At 37.8% G+C, this 24,095-nt stretch overlaps 1 protein-coding gene and 1 long non-coding RNA gene across 4 annotated transcripts in view; both read right to left on the bottom strand.

Annotated features, from left to right (window-relative positions):
• LOC115222060 overlaps nucleotides 1-24,095 on the bottom strand; it is a 62,038-nt gene that overhangs the window by 22,611 nt on the left and 15,332 nt on the right. For 2 of the 3 annotated variants that reach the window (XM_029792163.2, XM_036511443.1), the window contains one exon: nucleotides 5,161-5,384. In XM_029792163.2, coding sequence (XP_029648023.2) covers nucleotides 5,161-5,384 — 224 coding nt within the window. Of the gene's footprint in view, nucleotides 1-5,160; nucleotides 5,385-16,774; nucleotides 17,831-24,095 lie in introns of those variants that run through there. The other variant, XM_036511442.1, reaches the window with a different exon arrangement.
• On the bottom strand, nucleotides 12,204-16,552 carry LOC118767206. Its single transcript, XR_005003110.1, has 2 exons — nucleotides 15,923-16,552; nucleotides 12,204-12,483 (listed from the first exon to the last, which is right to left on the bottom strand). It is a non-coding gene; the product is annotated as an uncharacterized LOC118767206 (long non-coding RNA).

Below are 24,095 nucleotides of genomic sequence, written 5' to 3'. Positions count from 1 at the left end.
ATACATACATACATACATATATATATATACGACGGGCTTCTTTCAAATCTACTCACAAGGCTTTGGTTGGCCCGAGGCTATAGTAGAAGACAGTTGCCTATGATGCCACGCAGTGGGACTGAACCCGGAACCATGTGGCTGGTAAGCAAGCTACTTACCACACAGCCACACACACACACACATGATGAAAATATAAATATTATCAAAATAATAATATTATTATCCAGCAAAAATAGAGCACCATATAGGTAGAATCATAAAGATATAAAGCAGTGGTAGACGAAGTACGATCATTGCTAGAAATAGCAGCCAGTACCACTGCTTTATATATTTATAAGATGGTGCTCTATTTTTGTTGGATAATAATAATATTATTTTAATAATATTTATATTTTCACACATACTTTTTCACTGATCTCGATTCTGATTAAGACTGGCGCCATCAGCCGTTCTGAGTTCAAATTCCGCCGAGGTCGACTCTCTCTTTTTATCCTTTTGGGGTCTATGAAATAAGTACCAGTGAAGTACTGGGGTCAATGTAATCAATTAGTCCCTTGTCCTGAAATTGCTGACCCTGTGCCGTTAGTAGAAAGGATATCCCTTACGGTGGCGAGCAGATGGAATCGTTAGCACCCCGGACGAAATGCTTAGCGGCAATCTGAGTTCAAATTCCGCCGAGGCCAAATCTGTCTTTCACTCTTCCGGGGTCAATGAAATAAATACCAGTGACGGACTGGGGTGGATGTAATCGATTAAACCCCTCCTGAAAAATTTTAGCCCTTGTTCCAGTACCAGTAAGTATATTATCATCATTGTTTCTAAGGCAACGAACTGGCAGAAATCGTTAGAATTTCCGACAAAACACTTAGCGGCATTTCGTCCGTCTTTAAGTTCTGAGTTCAAATTCCGCTGGGGTCAACTTTGTCTTTCATCCTTTCGGGGGTTGATGAAATAAATACCAGTGATTCACTGGGGTGGATGTAATCGACTTACCCACTCCCACCGAACTCACTGGTCTTCTTCCAAAACCGAAAATATAGCGGATTGTCAAAGATTTGTTTTGAGAACGTAAAGAATCTGGGATTTTATGATTATGCGTGCCTGAGAATATGTACGCATACGTCTACATACATTCTCTCTCTTTCTCTCTCTCTCTCTCTCTCTCTCACACACACACACACACACATGCATAGATAAAGCCATATTAGTCTCGGCTGAAATATGTTTGTTTATAGTTCTGTTCAATGAAGGTTGAATAGGTCTAAATTACAATAATGATGATGATCAAGATTATTTCATCACTTTCGTTTTTAGTCTATTCAATCACTCCCCCCTCCTCCTCCTCCTCCTCCACCTGTGTAACATTTGAAAAGTAACTGACAGGTATGTTTCCAGATCACCTTATATACATTACTCACAGTGTGTCGAACATGAATTTAAAGGAGTGAACATAAATTTCGAAAAGGTGAACAAACACCTGTGTAAAGAGATGAACACAAATTTGGGGAGGTGGATACGAATTTCAAAACGACAAACACAGATCTAAAGATGTGGACACAATTTTAAAAAAAAGTGAATAAAAATTTCAAAAAGGTGAACACCATTTTAAAGGGATGAACATAAATTCGAAGATGTAGACACAGATTTGGAGAAATTTGGTTTCAAGCGATGAACATAAAATTGGAGAGGTTGACACATATTTTAAAAAGGTGAACACTAGTTTCAAGAGATGAACATAAAATTGGAGAGGTTGACACATATTTTAAAAAGGTGAACACTAGTTTCAAGAGATGAACATAAATTTTAAGAGGTGGACACAAATTTTAAAAAGGTGAACATTAGTTTCAAGCGATGAACATAAAATTGGAGAGGTTGACACATATTTTAAAAAGGTGAACACTAGTTTCAAGAGATGAACATAAATTTTAAGAGGTGGACACAAATTTTAAAAAGGTGAACATTAGTTTCAAGCGATGAACATAAAATTGGAGAGGTTGACACATATTTTAAAAAGGTGAACACTAGTTTCAAGAGATGAACATAAATTTTAAGAGGTGGACACAAATTTTAAAAAGGTGAACATTAGTTTCAAGCGATGAACATAAAATTGGAGAGGGAGAGGTTGACACATATTTTAAAAAGGTGAACACTAGTTTCAAAGATGAACATAAATTTTAAGAGGTGGACACAAATTTTAAAAAGGTGAACATTAGTTTCAAGCGATGAACATAAAATTGGAGAGGTTGACACATATTTTAAAAGGGTGAACACTAGTTTCAGAGATGAACATAAAATTGGAGAGGTTGACACATATTTTAAAAAGGTGAACACTAGTTTCAAGAGATGAACATAAATTTTAAGAGGTGGACACAAATTTTAAAAAGGTGAACATTAGTTTCAAGCGATGAACATAAAATTGGAGAGGTTGACACATATTTTAAAAAGGTGAACACTAGTTTCAAGAGATGAACATAAATTTTAAGAGGTGGACACAAATTTTAAAAAGGTGAACATTAGTTTTAAGCGTTGAACACAAAATTGGAGAGATTGACACATATTTTAAAAGGGTGAACACTAGTTTTAAGAGATGAACATAAATTTGAAGAGGTGAACACACATTTTAAAACGGTAAACGTAAATTTAAAGATGTGGACGCAATTTAAAGAAGTGAACACACATTTCCAAAAGGGGAACATTAGTTTAAGGCCTGAACATAAATTTGAAGAGGTGGACACACATTTTAAAATGGTGAACATAAATTTAAGGACGTGGATGTAAATTTAAAGAGATTAATATAAGGTTGAACAGATAAAAACAAATTTAATGAAGTAAACACAATTTTATGGAGGTGAACGTAAATTTAAGAAAGTGTACATAAATTTAAAAAGGTGAACTCACGTTTTAAAAAGATAAACACAGATTTATAGGTGAGAACGTAATTTAAAAGAGGTGAACACGGATTTAGTAGGTGGAAGCAAATTCAAAGGGGTAAACATTTATTTAGAGAGATGAATACGAATTTTATCAAAATGATGAATCGATATTTAATTAAAAAAATGAAGTGTTTTTTTTTACCTAAAAACAATTTTCATAACTTCCAATAACATAACAGATGATGCTGACGATAATGATGACGGGAGTAGTGATACGGACACATTGATATATCTCCATAAATACAACGTACCTATACACGATCGTGGGCGCGCGCACACACACACACAAGTAAGAACATAAGTGCAAAATAAGATGGGGAAAAATAGTTGTCGAATAACGATGACAACAATGGCAGAGTGAAAGACTCTGTGTGTGTGTGTGTGTGTTTATAATGGATTAAGTGGAGCAGGAGGATACACGTGACGGAAAGGGTTGCTGAAGAGGTCACAGATGTGTGACGAAAGACTTCCAGGCAATGGATGTAAGATAAAATAAGAATAATAATAAACGAGTGAAGAACGAATAAATAGTGCGTGTGTTTATTGGGCAGAAAGGCAAAAATGACCGTCCCGAAATACAATATCTGTTTCAATACGCGGTTTCACATCAAGAATCTTGCAACGCAAATTGACAAACGTACATACATACATACATAATATACATACATACATCACACACAAACATACACACTTACATACATACATAGACACATAGATACATACATATATCACACATACGTACACACATACATACACATATATACATACAAACACACATACACATACACAGATACGCATACAAACACACATAGATACATACATACTCACATACATACAAACGCACATACATACATACATACATACATACATACATACATACATACATACATATATACACACACACGCTTATGTGTGTGTGTGTGTGTGTGTGTATACTGTTGTGTCTGGGGAGAGTCATTTTCTTTTTGTGCCTTATGATTTAACACACTCACCGGTAAAATTTCCACTTATTTCTTATTTTTATTTTCCTAAAATTTTTGTTGCGTCTTGCAACCTTTTCAATAGTTTTGACTCAAGAGTCAAAACTAAGTGGAAATTTTACAGGTGAGTGTGTTAAATTATAAGGCACAAAAAGAAAAAAAATGACTCTCCCCAGACACAACAGAATATGCTCCAACACACGAACTCATATAAAGAATCTTGCAAACCAAATCCAAAAACGATATATATATATATATATATATATATATATATATTATATATATATATATATATATAATTAGAATAAAACCACTATTAGGCAACTCAAACAGTGATAGACATAAACCAAAACATAAAAAACGAAAATATATATAATTAATATCACTGTTTGAGTTGCCTAATAGTGGTTTTATCTCTAATTTAATTTATATTTATACTGTGAAATTTGATTTAATACTAAATGGAATTTTTCCCTGTAAATTGGAGTTATACTCCCTAATATTATTATATATATACATACACACATTATACATATACACATATATGTATGTATATATATATATATATAATATATATATATATATATATATATAATTAGAATAAAACCACTATTAGGCAACTCAAACAGTGATAGACATAAACCAAAACATAAAAAACGAAAATATATATAATTAATATCACTGTTTGAGTTGCCTAATAGTGGTTTTATCTCTAATTTAATTTATATTTATACTGTGAAATTTGATTTAATACTAAATGGAATTTTTCCCTGTAAATTTGGAGTTATACTCCCTAATATTATTATATATATACATACACACATTATACATATACACATATATGTATGTATGTATATATATATATATATATATATATATATATATATATATATATATATATAAATGTATGTACGATGTATGTATTATTCTTAAACAAGAATGTTAAGAATAATAAATTTGTACTCTACGGAGAAACCCTTGGGATTAATGTAAAATTGTTTTTATTATAACTGAACATAAAAACAAACATTAATATTATGTATGTATGTATGTATATCTATGTCTATGTATTTATCACTGTATATATGTAGGTAAGTGTGTATATACACACACATGTATACGTACGCACACACACACACACACACGCAAATGTCCCCACCACTGCCAAATCATCGATAAATAAAACAAAATAGCTTTTTTTTCGTTTTTTTTTAAATATAATTTTAAAAAAAGACAGAATCACTCACCTCAATGGTTATTTTACTAAATCCTATCTGTTTGGCAACATCCATAAATTCTTCCTTGTGAATTCCACCAAGTTTCGGATCAGCCGCTTCCGTGAAAGCCACATAGAATTTAATTTCTCTTTCAGGCAATAATTCAGTCTTGGCAACTGGTTCCAAATTCAGAACCCGTTCTTCAATGACTTCATTCTCTGTCATGATTTCCTTTTCTTTTACCAAAATTTGTCCTTTTTTTAAAAAAAAGATCAGTAAAAGCAACTTTTATTTATATATTTATTAATTTAATTAGTATTGTTAATTATTTGTTTCAAATTATTTTGTTTTTATATTTGATTTATTTAATTAAACAGAACGGTTTCTTAAATGGTTAATTCGTTTGGTAAAGGTGCTTGCTGATCGGCTGTTCGTTTACGGAGTGGCTGAATCTGAGTTGTTTAATTATAAAAGTCTGAAGGAAATTGAAGGAAAAAGTTAGGTGTGCTTTTGTAGATGACAGACAACGAAGAACAGATTTGATAGGTTGGATGTGATGAAATGCTAAGGAAAAGATAAAATACAAGGAAGATGAAAGGAAATATGGGTGAAACGAAGAAAATGAAGGTTTGCAGACGATACAAGGAGAGAATGAGAGAGGAGGATGAAGGGGAGGAGAAAAGAAGGACAGGAAAGTGTAAGAGAGAGAGAGAGGGGGGAAAGAGAGAAGTGGGGTTTAGAAACGCAGCGGGAGGGGGTGATAATGGGGTGAGAATGAGAGGAAGAGAGCGAGAAAGAAATATAAGACGGGGAGGGAGAAGCAGAAAGAGAGAGAGAGAGAGAGTGTGTGTGTGTGTGTGTGTGTGAGAGAGAGAGAGAGAGAGAGATAGAAATGCAGAGAAAGAGAGTAAAGATAAAGAATATGAGAGAGACTAGAGAGAACACACATACACACACACGCACGCACGCACGTACACACACACACACACATACACACACACACAGAGCAAGCGAGCGGGAGGAGGGATGTAAGAAACGAAGAGGGAGGGGGAATGGGATGAGAGAGAAAGTAAGTGAACGGGAACCTAATAATAGAAAAGGAAAGAAAGAGAGAGTAGAGATGAAGTAAGAGTGTAAAAAGAGAGAATTGAGAGGAGAGGGAGGGAGGGAGAGCGAGTGAGAGAGAGAGAGGGAGGGAGAACGAGTGAGAGAGAGGGAGAGAGGGAGGGAAAGAGAGAGAGGCAGTGTGAGAAAGAAGAGAAAAGGATTATAAAAGTGGGGAGGGAGAGGTGATGAAATATTGTTTGCAGACGATAAAAGATGGGAAAGGGGAGAAGAAAGAAAAGAAAAATAGAATGGAGGTGGGAGGTGTATAGTGTGTATGCGTGTGAATGTGTGTATTAGTGAGTATGTGTGAGTGTGTGTGTGAGTGTGTGTGTGTGTGTTTGAGTGTGTGTATTAGTGAGTGAGAGAGAGAGAGAGAGAGAGAGGGAGAAAGAAAGAGAGAATTAGAAAGAACTTTAAGAAAAGGTGGAAAGCGGAAAAGTGAGAGAGCAAAGAGAGAGACAAAGAACGTATGGAGTGGTAGGAGACGGATAGGGAAGAGATAAAAGGATGTGAGCGTGTGTGTGAAAGAGAGGGAGAGAGAAGGAAAGGGAGAGAGGAAGAGAAATAAATAAGAGGAGGTGGAAGGAGGGAAAGAAAGAATAAAGAGACAGAGTGAGTGTAGTGAGTTTGTGTGTGTGTGTGTGTAAGTGCATGTGAGTCTACCTGTTGTGTGTGAGAATGTCAATAGGTACGTGCAAGACAGTGTGTATGTCTGTATATGTGAATGACTCTGTATGCGTATGTGTACGAGAGAGATAGATACATAGATAGAGAAAGAGAGAGAGAGAGAGAGAGAGAGAGAGAGAGGTGGTGGTGGTGGTGAGAGTAGACGTTTAAAGAGAAGCTGAGGGCAGGAAAAAGAAAGAAAGAAAGAAAGATAAAAATAAGACGATTTACAACTTTGGATGAATGCCAGGAATTTTGGGCAGAGATATTTGGTTGGTTTATTCGACTCCACTGTAATAATTGACTGGTACCTAATTTATCTACCCCAGAAGGACGAGGGGTGTAAAGACAAACCCGGCGGTATTTGTGCTTTTTATACGTAAAGGAACGAAACTAGATACTGTGAGGTGTTTAGTTATTCTGCAACTGTTCCCGTTTAAGACAGGTAAGAGATAGAGAGAAGAAGAAATGGTAGAAAGAAGGATATTTATAAGGGAAGAATGGGAATGAGGTAGTTAAGATAGAAGGTTGAAAGAAGGAAAAAAAGAAACTAAAGAACGATTAAGAGACGAAAGAAGAATGGGGTGGAAAGAGGAAAAGATGAGGAAGGAGAAAAAAGAGAGAAGAAAAATTGATTGACATTGAAGGAAAGGTAGAGAGAGAAGAAAATAGAGAAAATAGGAAAAATGAGGAATGAATGAATAAGTGAATGAAGGAAAGAAAGAAAAAAGAAAGGAAGAAAGAAAAGATGAAAGGAAGAAACAAAGAAAGGTAAAGTTCTCTTGGTTAGTCCAATATATCATTTAGGGTCCTGGTTCGTATAGGTGAGTAGATTTTACTTCTGTCTTATATATGGTCGTCTTGGTATCAAGATTCATTCAGGGAGCATCTCAAAGAGGTTCCTCCATGGGTTTCCAGCGTCAGTAGCAGAGCTGGACCTCTGCGGTTGTGTTTTGTATCATGTTAGGGGTTGCAGTTATAAGTGAATTTAACCGTATGCCTATTAAACAAATTTGTTGTATGTGTGCCCTTGTGTTAAATGTTTATCAAATTTTAGAAGATGGCTGGGTAGGTGGAGAAAGCCGTATGACTTTTTCGAGCCTGGTTTTTCTTGTGGTACTATGGTGAGGATGATAGGGAATGTTATTTCTGATACCGTTTTTAGTAAGGGGCTACGTAATTGAATAACCCTTGGCTGGACGACTGCTTACGCCTTTCACGAGCTTTTTGAAAATACATAAAGGTAAAAGGACCCTGCGTTAATATATGGTAGTAAGTTCCTCATTTTTATTTCCTAAAAGACTTGGAAGGATCAATGTCAAGGTCAAGAATAAGATCCGAGAAGTTGATCTCAGGAATGTTAATAGTACTTTCAAGGCAGGTGGATCTAAACCATCGTTTCTTAACCTATTTAACATGCGATCATTTGCGTAAGTGGGATTGGTGAGAGGTGCATGGCTTAGTGGCTAGGGTATTGGATTCGTGATTGTAAAATCATGGTTTCGATCCCTGGACCGGGCGACGCGTTGTGTTCTTGAGCAAGACACTTCATTTCACGTTGCTCCAATCCCCCAGCCAGCAAAAATGAGTAATACTGCGATGGACTGGCGTCCCATCCAGGTGCAGAATATATACTCTACAGAAGCGGGTAACTGGCCCGTATGAGTCGGCATGACTCCAGAACAGCTTCACCTGTAGTAATCTTGGTACCCATAGTTGATAGTATTACAAGTACCGGGCTTGCGGTAGCTGAAGAGACGCAATGATCATCGTTGGTAAAGAAACTTAAAGTCCTGAATGTAAGTCGCCATAACCACACCATTCCATAAATATAGTCCTCTAGTCCCAACGATATTGCGGCCTACCTCTTTTTTAGTCACACGCAGTTTGTATGTGTGTGTGTATATAGGCAAATCGTACGTAAATACACAAAAGCCGTTCCTACCAACTCCCTCCCTCCTTGAAATTCTGCTTCTTCCTCACACATTTTTTTGATACTCACAGTCAGAACTGTTAACATATCATGTGTTGTAACGAATCCAGGTAAATAAGTACTTGAGAAAGAGTGCGGAGATGGACTTCCGTCATTTCCTACCCAGCCTACCATCAGCGGTACATTGGAGGCCAGATACATTGCCAAACCAAACTATCGCTAGAATCATCACAGCAACATCCACGATTTATATACACATGCTTAATATAATACATACGTATGTATGTATGTATGTATGTTAACACACAACCATTATATTAACCATGTGAACGGAGATTGTGGACGATGATCTGTGTGTGTGTGTGTGTGTGTGTGTGTGTGTGTATGTGTGTTGTGTATTTCTTACGTATACATATCATATCTATTTATTTGCATCTATATATTTGTGTAGTGGAGGCTCGTGGCTTAGTGGTTAGGGCGTCAGCATCATGATCGTAAGGTGGTAGACGGAGACTCAGATGTTTAGAAAGTTGGTGGAGGTTTCCAAGATGGATGAAATGAAATCAGGGAAGGGTAAAAAGAGTTGACAAATCAGATATAAGTGATGAGATGTTTACAAGCAAGGTGGTGATACCAGTAGGGGCAGTGGACTATATATCTGCAGGGGGTTTGTGAAAAAAAAAAAAAACATTCATATTGTTACGAATACCTGCCGTCGCTCAAACTCTTCGGAAAACCCGGGACCCTACCAAGTCGAGCGACGACGATCGACCGGCTCGATCGATCGACGAATCCGCCACGGAACGAGAGAATTCGGTGGGGGGGGGGGAAGGTGGCAGCGAACTCGGCAACCGGCGACCGGAGATAACAACAACAACAACAACAACAGCAACAGGAAGAGATACAGAGAGACACGGCGGAAAGCAGTTGGCTTACATTTAAGAACAGTTTATAACAATTACGACATCAAATACAATGTAAAATACATCAGGTACATCAAAGAGAATAACATGCAACAAAATTAACAAGATCAAAGCATGCAGGTACAATATACAGTCCGGAGACAACAGTTCAGATCAAATTAAAACAAATAATGTTCACATTAACGATACGGTTCAAATTGATGCAATATAGTTCAGAGTTCAATGTTCTACATTAGAGTCTTTCTCTTTCTTTTTCAACAACTCTGTAACACAATTCACAATGTTCTTTATAGTCTCATTTCTTTAATTCAGTACTTCTTCCTCCTTTTTTCACATCAATCTTTTACATTTCAACAATTCTTTTTCCTTCTTTAACACATCAAAACATAAACAAACATACCATTACGAGCTACTACAAATAGCCAATGCCTTCACACCGTAATCTCCCTCACCTCCTCAATCCTCTGTGTATGTCTTTCTCAACGTTGCCGTTGCCTCTCGCTCTTCTTAATCCTATCTGCCTGTCTTCCTCTACGCTGTCATCCTCTCGCTTGTCTGTCTTTCACATTCACTGTCTCCGGCGGAACCACCTGTCACCAACTCGCTCTGGTTCCCCAACTGTCCAACAGACTCACAGCCCCCGCTTTTTAAAGGGTAGCTTCCTCGACCCTTCTTTGACTGGCACAGAGTCGAAGGTCTCTTCAAAAGTCATCACTCTCTCCAGAAAATGGCAGAACAAAGGACAATAACTTTATATCCCAGACTTCAAGACTACAAACCAGCAAAAGTAGGTCATAGCACTGTTTCCGAATTGACCTCCATATCAATATATACTGGAATATAGAGGTGAAACTTATTGACTTGGAAAATATTTTAGTCTCATCCTGTTGCTTCACTTGTTTTTTTGGCAACAGCAGCTAAGACAATCAAAGTATGAGGATTCTGATTGATTGATTGACTGATTGATTGATTGGTTGATTGATTGATTAACTGATTGATTAGTTGGTTGATTGATTAATCTTCGATGATGTTGAATAACCAATTCCAACCAGTCGGGATTCACAGTACGGGTTGTACTATACGTCCTTTTGGTTACTGAATACAAAGCATGGTTTGTGAGAGCTCTGTTCAGGTGATTTCCTGAGACACCATCTCCCCCTTGTACACCAACCCATCACAAAGTCATCCATTTACAGCTGAATGAACTGGGAATGTAAAATTAAATGTTTTGCTCAAGAACTCAATACACAGCCAGTCTAGGGATTGAAACCATGACCTCATGATTCTGACTGCAACACCCTAACCACTAGGCTACACGCCTTCACAAGGATTCTAGTGGGAGGTTACATGTCAGAGCAGCTTTAGCTCAGCTTCTCAATAAATCATCAATTCTTGATAGTGAAAAGGTTGGGAACCACAGCTCCCTTGCTTAAGGCTCAGACAATGATTGGTCTGAGCCATTTGGGTTTGAAGGGGCACTTTCATGATATCATCTCTAAGGACTGTTCGACTCAGCAGGGAACTTCCCCTGCAGTAGTAGCAGTAGTAGCAGTAGTAGCAGTAGCAGAAGCAGCAGAACAAATGATGACAGCATCATCATCAACATCAACAAGAATATTATTACCGGAAACAACAACAGCAACAACTGATGGTGGGGGGTGGGGACAAACACAGACACAAATAACAAAATCACACACACACATATATATATATATATATATATGGGCTTCTTTCAGTTTCTGTTTGCCAAATCCACTCACAAGGCTTTGGTTGGCCTGAGGCTATAATAGAAGACACTTGCCAACGGTGACACGCAGTGGGGCTGGACCCGGAACCATGTAGTTGGGAAGCAAGCTTCTTACCACCACAGAGCCACTTCTGCACCTATATCCACAACTCCTTCTCCTCCATATCATCGTTTAATGTCCGTTGTCCATGCTGGCATGGGTTGGATGGTTTGACTGAGGTCTGGAGAGCCAGCGGTTGCACCAAGCTCCAATCTGATCTGGCATGGTTTCTACAGCTGGATGCCCTTCCTAATGCCAACCACTACAGAGTGTAGTGGGTGCTTTTTAGTGCCACGGGCACCAGTGCTTTATATACACACATACACTCACATATATATATGTTTGTGTGTGTGTGTGTGTATGTTTGTGTGTGTGTGTGTATGTGTCCATGTGCATGTGTGTAAGTGTTTGTGTCTCTTTGCCTTGGCATCATGTGATTGTTGCAAAAAAAAACAACAAAAAGGGCCCTTTATTTCCAACATGTTGCAGTGCAAACATGTGGCCAAATCATGAACAAAGAATGGAAGTTAGAAGAACTGTAATGATGGCGCTGAATTGTTAGATGGAAGAATAAGAGGTTCAGAAGAAAAACGGCAAAGCAATCACATTTGATTCTGTTATTTTTCCAAATAATATAATAATAAAAACAACAAAATCTAACAGAATCACTATGGCTTTTTATTGTTCCATATATTTAACTTGTTCCATAAACAAAAGAAAGTGTTTATATACATATATATTTTTTTCTTTGATTAAATTACATATAATTATGTTCAAATGATTTTCTTTTGTGTAAAATGGATCATAGTAGGCCTCTGTATTTTAAATAAGTATTATATATATATACATATACTTGGAAATGGATGCTTGAAATGGGGAGTAGATAGACAGTCGACAACTGATGAAGGGTCGTTCTTTGTATTATTTGTCTTGTTTTCTCCTTTTTCCCACTCGCCATTTGCGTATTTAACTCATTTGTTTTCATATATCATGTTGTTTACTGCCAGTGACGTCCTGTACCTATACATGCATATATATATATATATATATATACACATATACATACATACACAGGGTGGCCCAAAAGTAGGTTTATAGTTATTCAACTATTTCTCTCGCATTCATATATTAAGTTTAGATCTTAATTATAAAGAAAAAATTGTAAACCTACTTTTGGGCCACCCTGTATATATATATATAGTAATATTATTATTAATAATAATAATAGGGAATATAATTCCAAACTTACAGGGAAAATTCAGTTTAGCAATTCTAATGAGCATAATGTTTATGCTCATTCTAAATTTCACAATATATAATATATGTATATAATTAAGAGAAAAAACTCTATTAAGCATTTCAATAGTGAAAGACATTATGTATATTACATAGAAAAAAATTGAATATACTATAATAAATATTATTCAAAAAATCAATAAATTATATAACCATTAAACTGACTATTTATATCAATAATAGTAAAATTAATATTATTAAAATTAATTCAATTTAAAAATATAGCCACTCTTCAGGTCTAAAATAATAAAATAAATGTATGTATCTTAACATATAATAATTAACAAATAAATATAGAATTAAATGGAATTCTTCAAAAAGATAAGTTATGATTTTATTTTTTATCAATATTGCGAAATTTTAATCGATTATTTATTGTTACAATACGTATATTTATTTGTTATTTATTTTATTATTTTAAACCTGAAGAGTGGCTATATTTTTTAATCGAATTTTAATAGTATCGATTTTATTATTGATTTAAAGATATAGTCACGAAATGCATGTAGTCAATTTAATGTTTATCTAATTTATTGATTTTTTAAATATTTATTATAGTATATTTGAATTTTTTCTATATAATATAGATAATGTCTTTCACTATTGGATTGCTTAATAGAGGTTATTTCTCTTAATTATATATATATGTGTATGTATGGATATTGTATTTCAGACTGGTCAATATATGTATGTATATCTGTGTGTGTATATATATATATATGTTAATTTTCCATAATTTTAAGAATTTACTGGCATCAAAAAAAACTATGGCTTACCTTCTTCTGTTAACAAAGTTGCTTATAAAATTTAAAAAATGGATCGTTATAATTTTGTTAATTGAGTTAATGTATGTGTGTATTAAAATTATATATATATATATATATATATATATATATATGAATGTATAGGCACTACTTTTATTCTTTTACTTGTTTCAGTTATTTTGACTGCGGCCATGCTGGAGCACCACCTTTACTCAAACAAATCGACCCCAGGACTTATTCTTTGTAAGCCTAGTAGTTATTCTATTGGTCTCTTTTGCTAAACCGCTAAGTTATGGATACGTAAACACACCAACATCAGTTGTCAAGTGAAGGTGGAGGGACAAACACCAACACACAAACATATACATACACACACATATATATATATAGATCTAAATAAAGTAGGTGTGTATTTATATATATATTTAGTAAGTCTGTGTGTAATGAAAAGGAGAGGTCATAACTAGAATGCTTTAGATTGTACATCTGCTTGATCAGGACTGACCTTGGGTTATATGCAAACCTTGCATAATGTTGACTAGAATTTTCTATCACACACATTACATTAAATGTTATTGATTTTTTTTTTATGTCAACATTTTTTTCATGCTGGCATGGGTTAGATGAGACTTTGAGATACAATATTTCGTGGTAGGATGTTCTTCCTGTTGCCAACCCTTACTTAATTTTCTATTCCACTGATCACTGCATGTTGAAGCTGATGAGCTGTAGGATGTGTCCGCTAACAGGAGACATGCAAGTAACATCTCCATGGCTTGACCAGTGTCAATGCGATGACACATGGAAATTAAACATTCACACACACACGCACACACACATGTGGTACAGTTCAAGGGGTACCACAATAGGCAAGACATGTTAACAAAGTTACTGATGCAGAAGATCAGGTCCCCACTCAACCATTTTCTCTGGCATAAGAAGACAGTCTTTATAACATTAGACAGGCTAGAATACAGAATTCGAAGGCTGCAATTTTTGATGAGTAAAACAGATGAATGGGGATTGGCAGCCGATCTCACAGAATACACGTATATTATAGGCGGCGAGCTGGCAGAAACATTAGCACACCGGGTGAAATGCTTTTGTCCACCGCTGTGTTCTGAGTTCAAATTCCGCCGAGGTCGACTTTGCCTTTCATCCTTTCAGAGTCGATAAATTAAGTACGAGTTACGCACTGGGGTCGATGTAATCGACTTAATCTGTTTGTCTGTCCTTGTTTGTCCCCTCTGTGTTTAGCCCCTTGTGGGTAGTAAAGAAATAGTTATATTGAGCATTAATACCAAATGTGAAAGTGCATAGCACAGTGATTAGAGCACTGGGCTCACAATCATGAAGTAGTGAGTTCAATTCCTGAATCAGGCTCTGTGTTGTGCTCTTGAGCAAGACACTTAATTTTACGTTATTCCAGTTCACTCAGCTGTAGAAATGTGTTGTGACATCACTGGTGGTATAAAGAGGGGAGGTTGGTATGCATGAGTGACTGCTGATCTTCTATAAACAACCTTGTCCGGACTTGCGCCTCAGAGAACTTTCTAGGTGCAATCCCATGGTTGTTCCTGACTGATGGGGGTCTGTACTCTTTTATTCAATACCAACTATGTTTCCTGTATTCTTTACCTGTATATTTCCAGCTTCTCTCTTCTACCCTCCAGGGTTCTGCCACTGTACCTTGTCAACATGATCTTTATCTCTCTTTCCAGCTCCACACTGAGGACTCCCACCCACTCCTGTATAATGTGAGTAACCAATGATCTCTTCTACACCAGAGAAAACTTGTTCTACCCCCTTTCCTTCATACTTTAATCTTTCACCATCTAGCATAACACTGCTACCTCCCTCTCAACTGCGACTCCACTCAATTGATGGGGATCTTAGTTATATAGGTCAGATGGCAACTTCACCATTGCTGGTGCCACAAAAAAACAAAAAAAAAAAAGGGCCCCGATACACTTTGTGAAGTGGTTGGCATTAGGAAGGGCATCCAGCCATAGAAACCATGTAAAAGGCAAACGTCAGAGTATGACCCAGTTATCTAACATGTTGGGTCCCGTCGAGCTATCCAACCCATCTGTGCCAGCATGGAGATGGCTTTTAATGATGAGATGACAAGGACATGCGCACACACACATACTCATACACATACACGCACGCATGCACAACAGGGTTTTGTACAGTTTCCATCTCTTATGACTAGGCAGTGATCAGCCCAAGGCTACAGCAGAAGACAGTTGCTCTTGGTGTCACACAGTGGGATAGAGCCGGAAACCATGTGGTTACGAAAGGAACCCTATAAACACACAGCTCTGACACAAAAGCCAAGAAAATAGTGCTGCATTGCATCTCACATAACTGATAGGCCCCTCCCCCCACCTGTCCCGGAGAAATTCAGAGAATGTTGCTTGACCAATGTGAAGCACAATTATATGAGATAAATGACCTGTATACCAAAAACATCATCATCATCATCATTTAATGCCCGCTTTCCATGCTAGCATGGGTTGGACGATTCGACTGAGGACTGGTGAACCAGATGGCTGCAGATTGGAAACTTGGGGCAATCACCTGGCTCGCCAGCCCTCAGTCAAATCGTCCAACCCATGCTAGCATAGAAAGCGGACATTAAACAATGATGATAATCATGCTTTGTTTTGAAATAACAACCCACTAATTAGGACTTAATTAGCTTTCTCTTATGGCCCCAAATGCAGGCCTGCAACATACTACGTATGTGCCCTGAGAACAGAGCTATGAATTAGTTTCTTTTTTCTTCTCAATAACCCTTTCGCTACTGTTATTCAGTTTGAGATGTTTTGTATTTCTTTCAATTACTTTAAATATAACGAAGAATTTAGTAAAATAAATTAGATATCATTCAGCTAGAGTTAGGAATATAAATTGTGGCTAAAGTTTGGTGGGAGATTTTAATTCAGAACTTATGGAAACAAGACATTTGTACTCAGAGCCAGAGCTGGTTTCAGCTGGGTTGGTATCAAAAGGGTTAAAAATATCTTGGTGACTTTAACCCTTTTGTTACCATATTTCTGTTGAGATGCTCTGTGTTTCTTGCAATTAATTTTAAATATAACAAAGAATTTAGTAAAATAACTTAGTTATCATTAAGGTGGTGTTAGGAACATAGATTGTGACTAAGGTTCGGTAGAAGATTTTAATTCAGAACGTTTGAAGTCAAGACATTTGTACTCAGAGCCAGAGCTGGTTGCAGCTAGGTTGGTAACGAAGGGGTTAATTTGTCATCTCTGTGTATTAGTTTGTATTTAATAAGGTACTTCTCTGCCTTCATAAATAGATCCAGTAATTAATATCTCTATGCCCTGATACATTAATATATTAGTGTTTAATTAGCTATCTCTTAATCTCTATATATCATAGTTCAATTAAAGCACTCGTCAATGAAAAGCACGTGAGCGTACAATGTAAGCACATAAAAATGTTAACAAAAATAAAACCAATTCAACGACACACAAAAAAAAAAAAAATTTGGTGAATTTATGAATTTACAGACTGATCCAACCCCAGCATACTGGCATGATTAAAAACAATAAAAAAGAAACCCAGAAACCATTCAACCCCCAAATGAAATGAAACGAATATTAAAAATATTTTTTGTTTTAAAAAATAATAATATGGAATATTCTTTTTAGAAATTTAAAAATGGGGAACTTGACATTTGTGAGAGAAATAGGATTAATATCCTTAAAAGAGTTTTCATTTACAATATTTACAATTTGTTGGAAAATTTTTTCTTTCCCTAAAAGTTAATACTGAACAGTTTGACATGCTTTAGTTTGTTTTGTTTTAAATTTCTATTTTTCCTCTTTGCATAGAAAAAAGGTAGCAAAAAAAAAAAAAAAATTTTTTTTTCGGAGGATGGCTATGGCTGTTGAGGATCTGGATTTGGTTCGGAAGATTCAGGAAGGGCACCCCTGACATGTTCCACCAGATCGAGGTTTGCTAACGCTTCATTGATTATTTTATGCTGTGCACTGCGGGCCTTGTAGTGAGCATATGTCTTAAGATTCTGTTTGACTTTGAATCGATAGCATTTCAGTATTTTGGCGGAATTGGTGTTCTTGCTTCTAGGTGGTAGTTTTAGAGTTGGTTTCTTTAGAATTTTCTTTTTATTTGTCGAATCGGTTATGGAATTATCCTTCTCAAGCTGATGCATTTTGATCATTGAAATGGCTAAAAGACAAAAAAAAAAAAGATAATACACCTAAGTATATATATATATATATGTATATATATGTATAATATATAATATAATATAATATAATGGAGGTGCAATGGCCTAGTGGTTAGGGTAGTGGACTCGCGGTCGTGATTCCCAGACTGGGCGTTGTGAGTGTTTATTGAGCGAAAACACCTAAAGCTCCACGAGGCTCTGGCAGGGGGTGGTGGCGATCCCTGCTGTACTCTTTCGCCACTTTCTCTCACTCTTTCTTCTGTTGGCCTGCTCGCTTAGACAGCGGGGTGGCGTCATTTGATGGCTAAAACAATGCGAAACGCATTGTAACCAGCGATGTGTAACAACATCTGATAGCCTGGTCGGTCACGGTGATCACGGTGATATGTATAATATATAATCAAAATCAAAATCTAAGTGAAATTCGATGACAGGCATGAGCACCATCCGAGCGTGATCGTTGCCAGAGCGGGTAACCGGCTTCCGTGCCAGTGGCACATAAAAGGCACCATTCGAGTGTGATTGCCTTACTGGCACTTGTGCCCTGTGCTAGTAGGGTGCTAAAAGCACTATCCGAGCGTGGTCATTGCCAGTGCCATGTGACTGACCCTCGTGCCGGTGGCATGTAAAAGCACCCACTACGCTCTCAGAGTGGTTGGCATTAGTAAGGGCATCCAGCTGTAGAAACTCTGCCAGATCAAGACTGGAGCCTGGTGCAGCCATCTGGTTTACCAGCCCTGCGTCAAACCGTCCAACCCATGCTAACATGGAAAGCGGACGTTAAACGATGATAATGATGATGATAATATATCTGCATATGTGTGTATTATATTTTACATAAAATATTATATATATATATAGGCGCAGGAGTGGCTGTGTGGTAAGTAGCTTGCTAACCAACCACATGGTTCCGGGTTCAGTCCCACTGCGTGGCATCTTGGGCAAGTGTCTTCTGCTATAGCCCCGGGCCGACCAATGCCTTGTGAGTGGATTTGGTAGATGGAAACTGAAAGAAGCCTGTCGTATATATGTATATATATGTGTGTTTGTGTGTCTGTGTTTGTTCCCCTAGCATTGCTTGACAACCGATGCTGTTGTGTTTATGTCCCCGTCACTTAGCCTTTCGGCAAAAGAGACCGATAGAATAAGTACTGGGCTTACTAAGAATAAGTCCCGGGGTCGATTTGTTCGACTAAAGGCGGTGTTCCAGCATGGCCACAGTCAAATGACTGAAACAAGTTAAAAAAAAAAATATATATATATAAAAACATATAAATATATATATGTATTATAGGAATTTGTTGTGAAGACAGACTTAACTGGGACTTCGAATTTCGCCCATCATCTTGTTCAGCAAGAGAAATAATATTTGTCCCCTTGTGGGAAGAAAGCCTTATCCTAACCAACTTAATTTTCACAATGAATTTGATTCTAGATTCAACACAGAGTAACACCACCAACAAATGTTTAGTTGTTACTCTAAAAATTGATTTCAAATAACTGCAATATTTTAACATACACCCATATATATATATATATAGGGAGAATTAACGAAAAAAACAAAAGACGAACACAGGTGGTGTAGAAAATAAACAGATGTATTAGTTTAACGCACGGGAATTGAAAAAGTCTTTTACGTTTCGAGCCTATGCTCTTCCACAGAAAGGAACACAGAAAGAAACAAGGAGAGAAAAAAATGTGTAGTGGCTACCGATCTATCATGATGAATATATCATCCAGCTGTAGAAACACTGCCAGATCTGACTGGACTGGTGCAGCTTTCGGGCTCCCCAGACCCCAGTTGAACCGTCCAACCCATGCTAGCATGGAAAGCGGACGTTAAATGATGATGATGATGATGATGATGATAGGTATATACACACACATACACACATATGCATACATACATATATTTACATGGTCGATGCCAGTGCCCCAGACTGGCTTCCGTGCTGGTGGCATGTGAAATGCACCATCCAAACATGGTTGATGCCAGTGCCCCCTGATTGGCTCCTAAGCTGGTGGCACATAAAATGCACCCACTACATTCTCAGTGTGGTTGGTGTTAGAAAGGGCATCCAGCTGTAGAAACATTGCCAGATCAGAGTGGAGCCTGGTGCAGCCCACTGGCTTGTCAGATCTCAGTCAAACTGGCCAAACCATGCCAAAATGGAAAGTGAACATTAAACTATGATGATGATGGTGGTGTATGTATATAATTTAATGAATACAGGAATTATATGTGAGCTACTTTAAGTTTCATGTTAAGACAGTGCAGTAATTTGACAGGCATGCATAGATTACCATGCTCAAACCAGTAATTGTTCAAATGAGCACAGAATGCTATACAAGCCTGCCTGATTACTGCACTATGTGAGCATGAAACTTGAATTAGTTCATGTATAACTCCTGATTTCTCTATTCCTCAAATGATACTCATCTGTTGCCAGACTGAATACATTTTGGACTGGCTCCCAGGTGGCATGCAAAAAACACTATTTGAGCGCGGCCGTTGCCAGTACCGCCTGACTGGCCCTCATGTCGGTGACATGTAAAAGCACCCACTACACTCTCGGAGTGGTTGGCATTAGGAAGGGCATCCAGCTGTAGAAACTTTGCCAGATCAGATTGGAGCCTGGTGCAGCCATCTGTCAAATCATCCAACCCATGCTAGCATGGAAAGCGGACGTTATATGATGAACGATGATGACTGTATGGAAGTTCGAATGTGTGTTTAATTGCATCTCTGGAAAAAAGGTCTGACACTGATATTCACATAAATTTATATATATATATATGTGTGTGTGTGTGTGTGTGTATACAATATTAAGGGATTTAGGAGAGAATCAAGTACTTAAATGATAGGCTCCAGGTTGGGTTGAATTAACTTGTAAACACCCCTGGAGCCTAAGTGTGTTCCCATTGTGTTCATGGATTGTTCGGATCTTTTCGGTTTGAACTGCAGTTTTTAAAAATAATTTCCACATAACTAAACACTTTTAAACTTCGTATACTGGCAGAATGTGTTTATAAAACATCTTTTTCTCTTGGCTTTATTGAGAAAATTCTATAGTTTCTAAGATATTTGTTGGTTTTTTTTCTTCAATTTCTGCAAATCAATGACTGTCTATTGAGGTGGAAAACATTCTGTGCCGTATGAATATGTCCCTCGTTTAGGAAACAGATTGGGTTTATTTACATTTCTGAAGAAAAAAAAAAGATACCCTTCCCCCCACCCCTAACCCTAACTAACCCTAAAACAGATTGAAATGCAATAGATCGATACTAGGGTCATAATTATGGGTGACAATTTCATATGACACCGCTAGAAAAAAACTGCCGTTCAAACCGAAAAGATCCGATTGTTCTATTGTTTTGAAATTTTATGAATCACTAACATATCTCTAAGAATCGAAACCATGGCCTAGCGATCGTGAGAACAACACTCTAACCACTAGGCAAAACACTTCATTTCATGCCGCTTCAGTCCTCGCTACCGTGAATGAGTAATCTTGCGAGGGGGGATTGACTTACAAAGGTGAGATGGTGACTCAGAGAAAAAATCACGTCTCATGAGTCACGTTTCGCATTCAGCGTTGGAAAGGATGAATAGTACAACCAGCACTGAGAATCCCGACCGGCTGGGGGATTGGTTGTTACACCACATCGGAGCATGATGATGATGACGATGAAGTTATTTCAGTTCACCAATGTTTTCTACTGCGTTTTTTTTGTTGCTGTAGAAATTGGCCATCACCCAATTCCCGCCTTCCCTACTTGGATACAAAATAAACAGCTGAAGGGGGATAAGGGAGGCAACTCTTTAACATACTGAAGCTGTCGATGCAGCGAGGACAAATATTCTTTTCTACTCTAGGCACAAGGTCCGAGATTTTTGGGGAGGCGAGGGGAGCAGTCGATTAGATCGACCCCAGTACGCAACTGGTACTTAATTTATCGATCCCGAAAGGATGAAGGGCAAAGTCGACCTCGGTGGAATTTGAACTCAGAACGTAACGTCAGACGAAATACCTATTTCTTTAATACCCACAAGGGGCTAAACACAGAGAGGACAAACGGATTAAGTCGATTAGATCGACCCCAGTGCGTAACTGGTACTTAATTTATCGACCCGAAAGGATGAAAGGCAAAGTCGACCTCGGCGGAATTAAAACTCAGAACGTAGCGGCAGACGAAATACCTATTTCTTTAATACCCACAAGGGGCTAAACATAGAGGGAACAAACAAGGACAGACAAACGGATTAAGTCGATTACATCTACCCCAGTGTGTAACTGGTACTTAATTTATCGACCCCGAAAGGATGAAAGGCAAAGTCGACCTCGGCGGAATTTGAACTCAGAACGTAGCGGCAGACGAAATACCGCTAAGCATTTCGCCCGGCGTGCTAACGCTTCTGCCAGCTTACCACTTTAAGAATAAATAAATAAATGAATATAGATAACGCTGAGCAACTGAGAGAGGGTCACGGTTGGAACGCTTCTGATAAAAGGTCTTCTTGATCGAGTCTGACGTGAGCAAAACAACAATAATAAACCATGTCAACGAGGGATGGTTACGGCTGGAACGCATTTGATTAGAGACCAGCTCGATCGAAGCTGACGTGAAACTACACAACGTATACCCGAGCCAATGAGGGCTGGCCACGGCTTGGAGCGTCTTTGATTAAGTCTTGCTCACTTACGGTTGTCAAGGAGCAAAACACCAACAACAACAACAATAAGGCTTGGAATTTTGGGGGGAGTGGGGGAGGGAGAGTCGATTACGTCGACCCCCTCCCCCCAGTATTCGGCTGGTACTTATTTTATCGGCCCTAACAGGATGAAAGGCAAAAGTCGGCCTCAGTGGAATTCGAACTCAGAACATAAAGACGGACGAAATGCCAAACAGCTTTTTAGTCCGGCATGCAAGCGATTCTGCAAACGAAGGGTGGTCACAACTTGGAACTCCTTTTTATCAAGGATGCAATGGAGACAACAACAATAAGAACAACAACGAACGAATCCGATCGAAAGAAGGAATCAATCACTATATGGAAACACAACCTGCTAAAAATAGCAACCAAACCTCCCATAAATTACATCCTGCCATTAAAAACAAATGAATTTAAAGACGGTTATAGTTTGAACACCTTTAAACATAGGAAGGCTTGCTAAAAAAAAAAAGAACAATTAAGGGAGACAACTCTCTTTTACTCTTTTATTTGTTTCAGTCATTTGACTGCGGCCATGCTGGAGCACCGCCTTTAGTCGAGCAAATCGACCCCGGGACTTATTCTTTGTAAGCCCAGTACTTATTCTATCGGTCTCTTTTGCCGAACCGCTAAGTGACGGGGACGTAAACACACCAGCATCAGTTGTCAAGCAATGCTAGGGGGACAAACACAGACACACACACACATATATATATATATATACATATATACGACAGGCTTCTTTCAGCTTCCGTCTACCAAATCCACTCACAAGGCATTGGTCAGCCCGGGGCTATAGCGGAAGACACTTGCCCAAGATGCCACGCAGTGGGACTGAACCCGGAACCATGTGGTTGGTTAGCAAGCTACTTACCACACAGCCACTCCTGTAGACGTTATTACAAACAAGAAATAAATACTGTTATTTTAATTGTTTTCGTAATTGCTCTGTGATTTATGCTGGAGTACTGCCTTGCAGGGTACTGGTTGATTAAACTGCCTTCGGTACATCATCATCATCATCATCATCGTTTAACATTTATTGTCCATGGTTCAATCGAGAGCAGTGCATGCCATGAAAGCGACACTGGGGTAAAATATACGAAGCCCAGTATACCCGTCATGACTACCCGTCTGATAAGGGTTACACCAGGCACATGCATTACAACCGTATGTGCATGACATGGTGATCTCACATCAAGATTTGTTGGCCCACATGGGTAATAAAAAAAAAACAGATCTCATATCAAGATTTGTTGGCCCACATGGGTAATAAAAAAAACAGATCTCATATCAAGATTTGTTGGCCCACATGGGTAATAAAAAAAACAGATCTCATATCAAGATTTGTTGGCCCACATGGGTAATAAAAAAAACAGATCTCATATCAAGATAAACAGCACATGACCTTACAAGTGGGGCCCAGTTAGAATTTTCTTCAGGTCGAGTAGCCCATCCCACGGACGGTTTGACCAGAGTTGGTAAGCTGCACCAGACTCCAGTTTGTAAATAGTCACTAAACCTTCCCCCCGCCCCAAAACATTAATGTT

Source organism: Octopus sinensis, linkage group LG19 (assembly GCF_006345805.1).
Source record: "Octopus sinensis linkage group LG19, ASM634580v1, whole genome shotgun sequence".
Lineage (NCBI taxonomy): Eukaryota > Metazoa > Mollusca > Cephalopoda > Octopoda > Octopodidae > Octopus > Octopus sinensis.
This window is presented reverse-complemented; position numbering and strand designations above follow the sequence as displayed.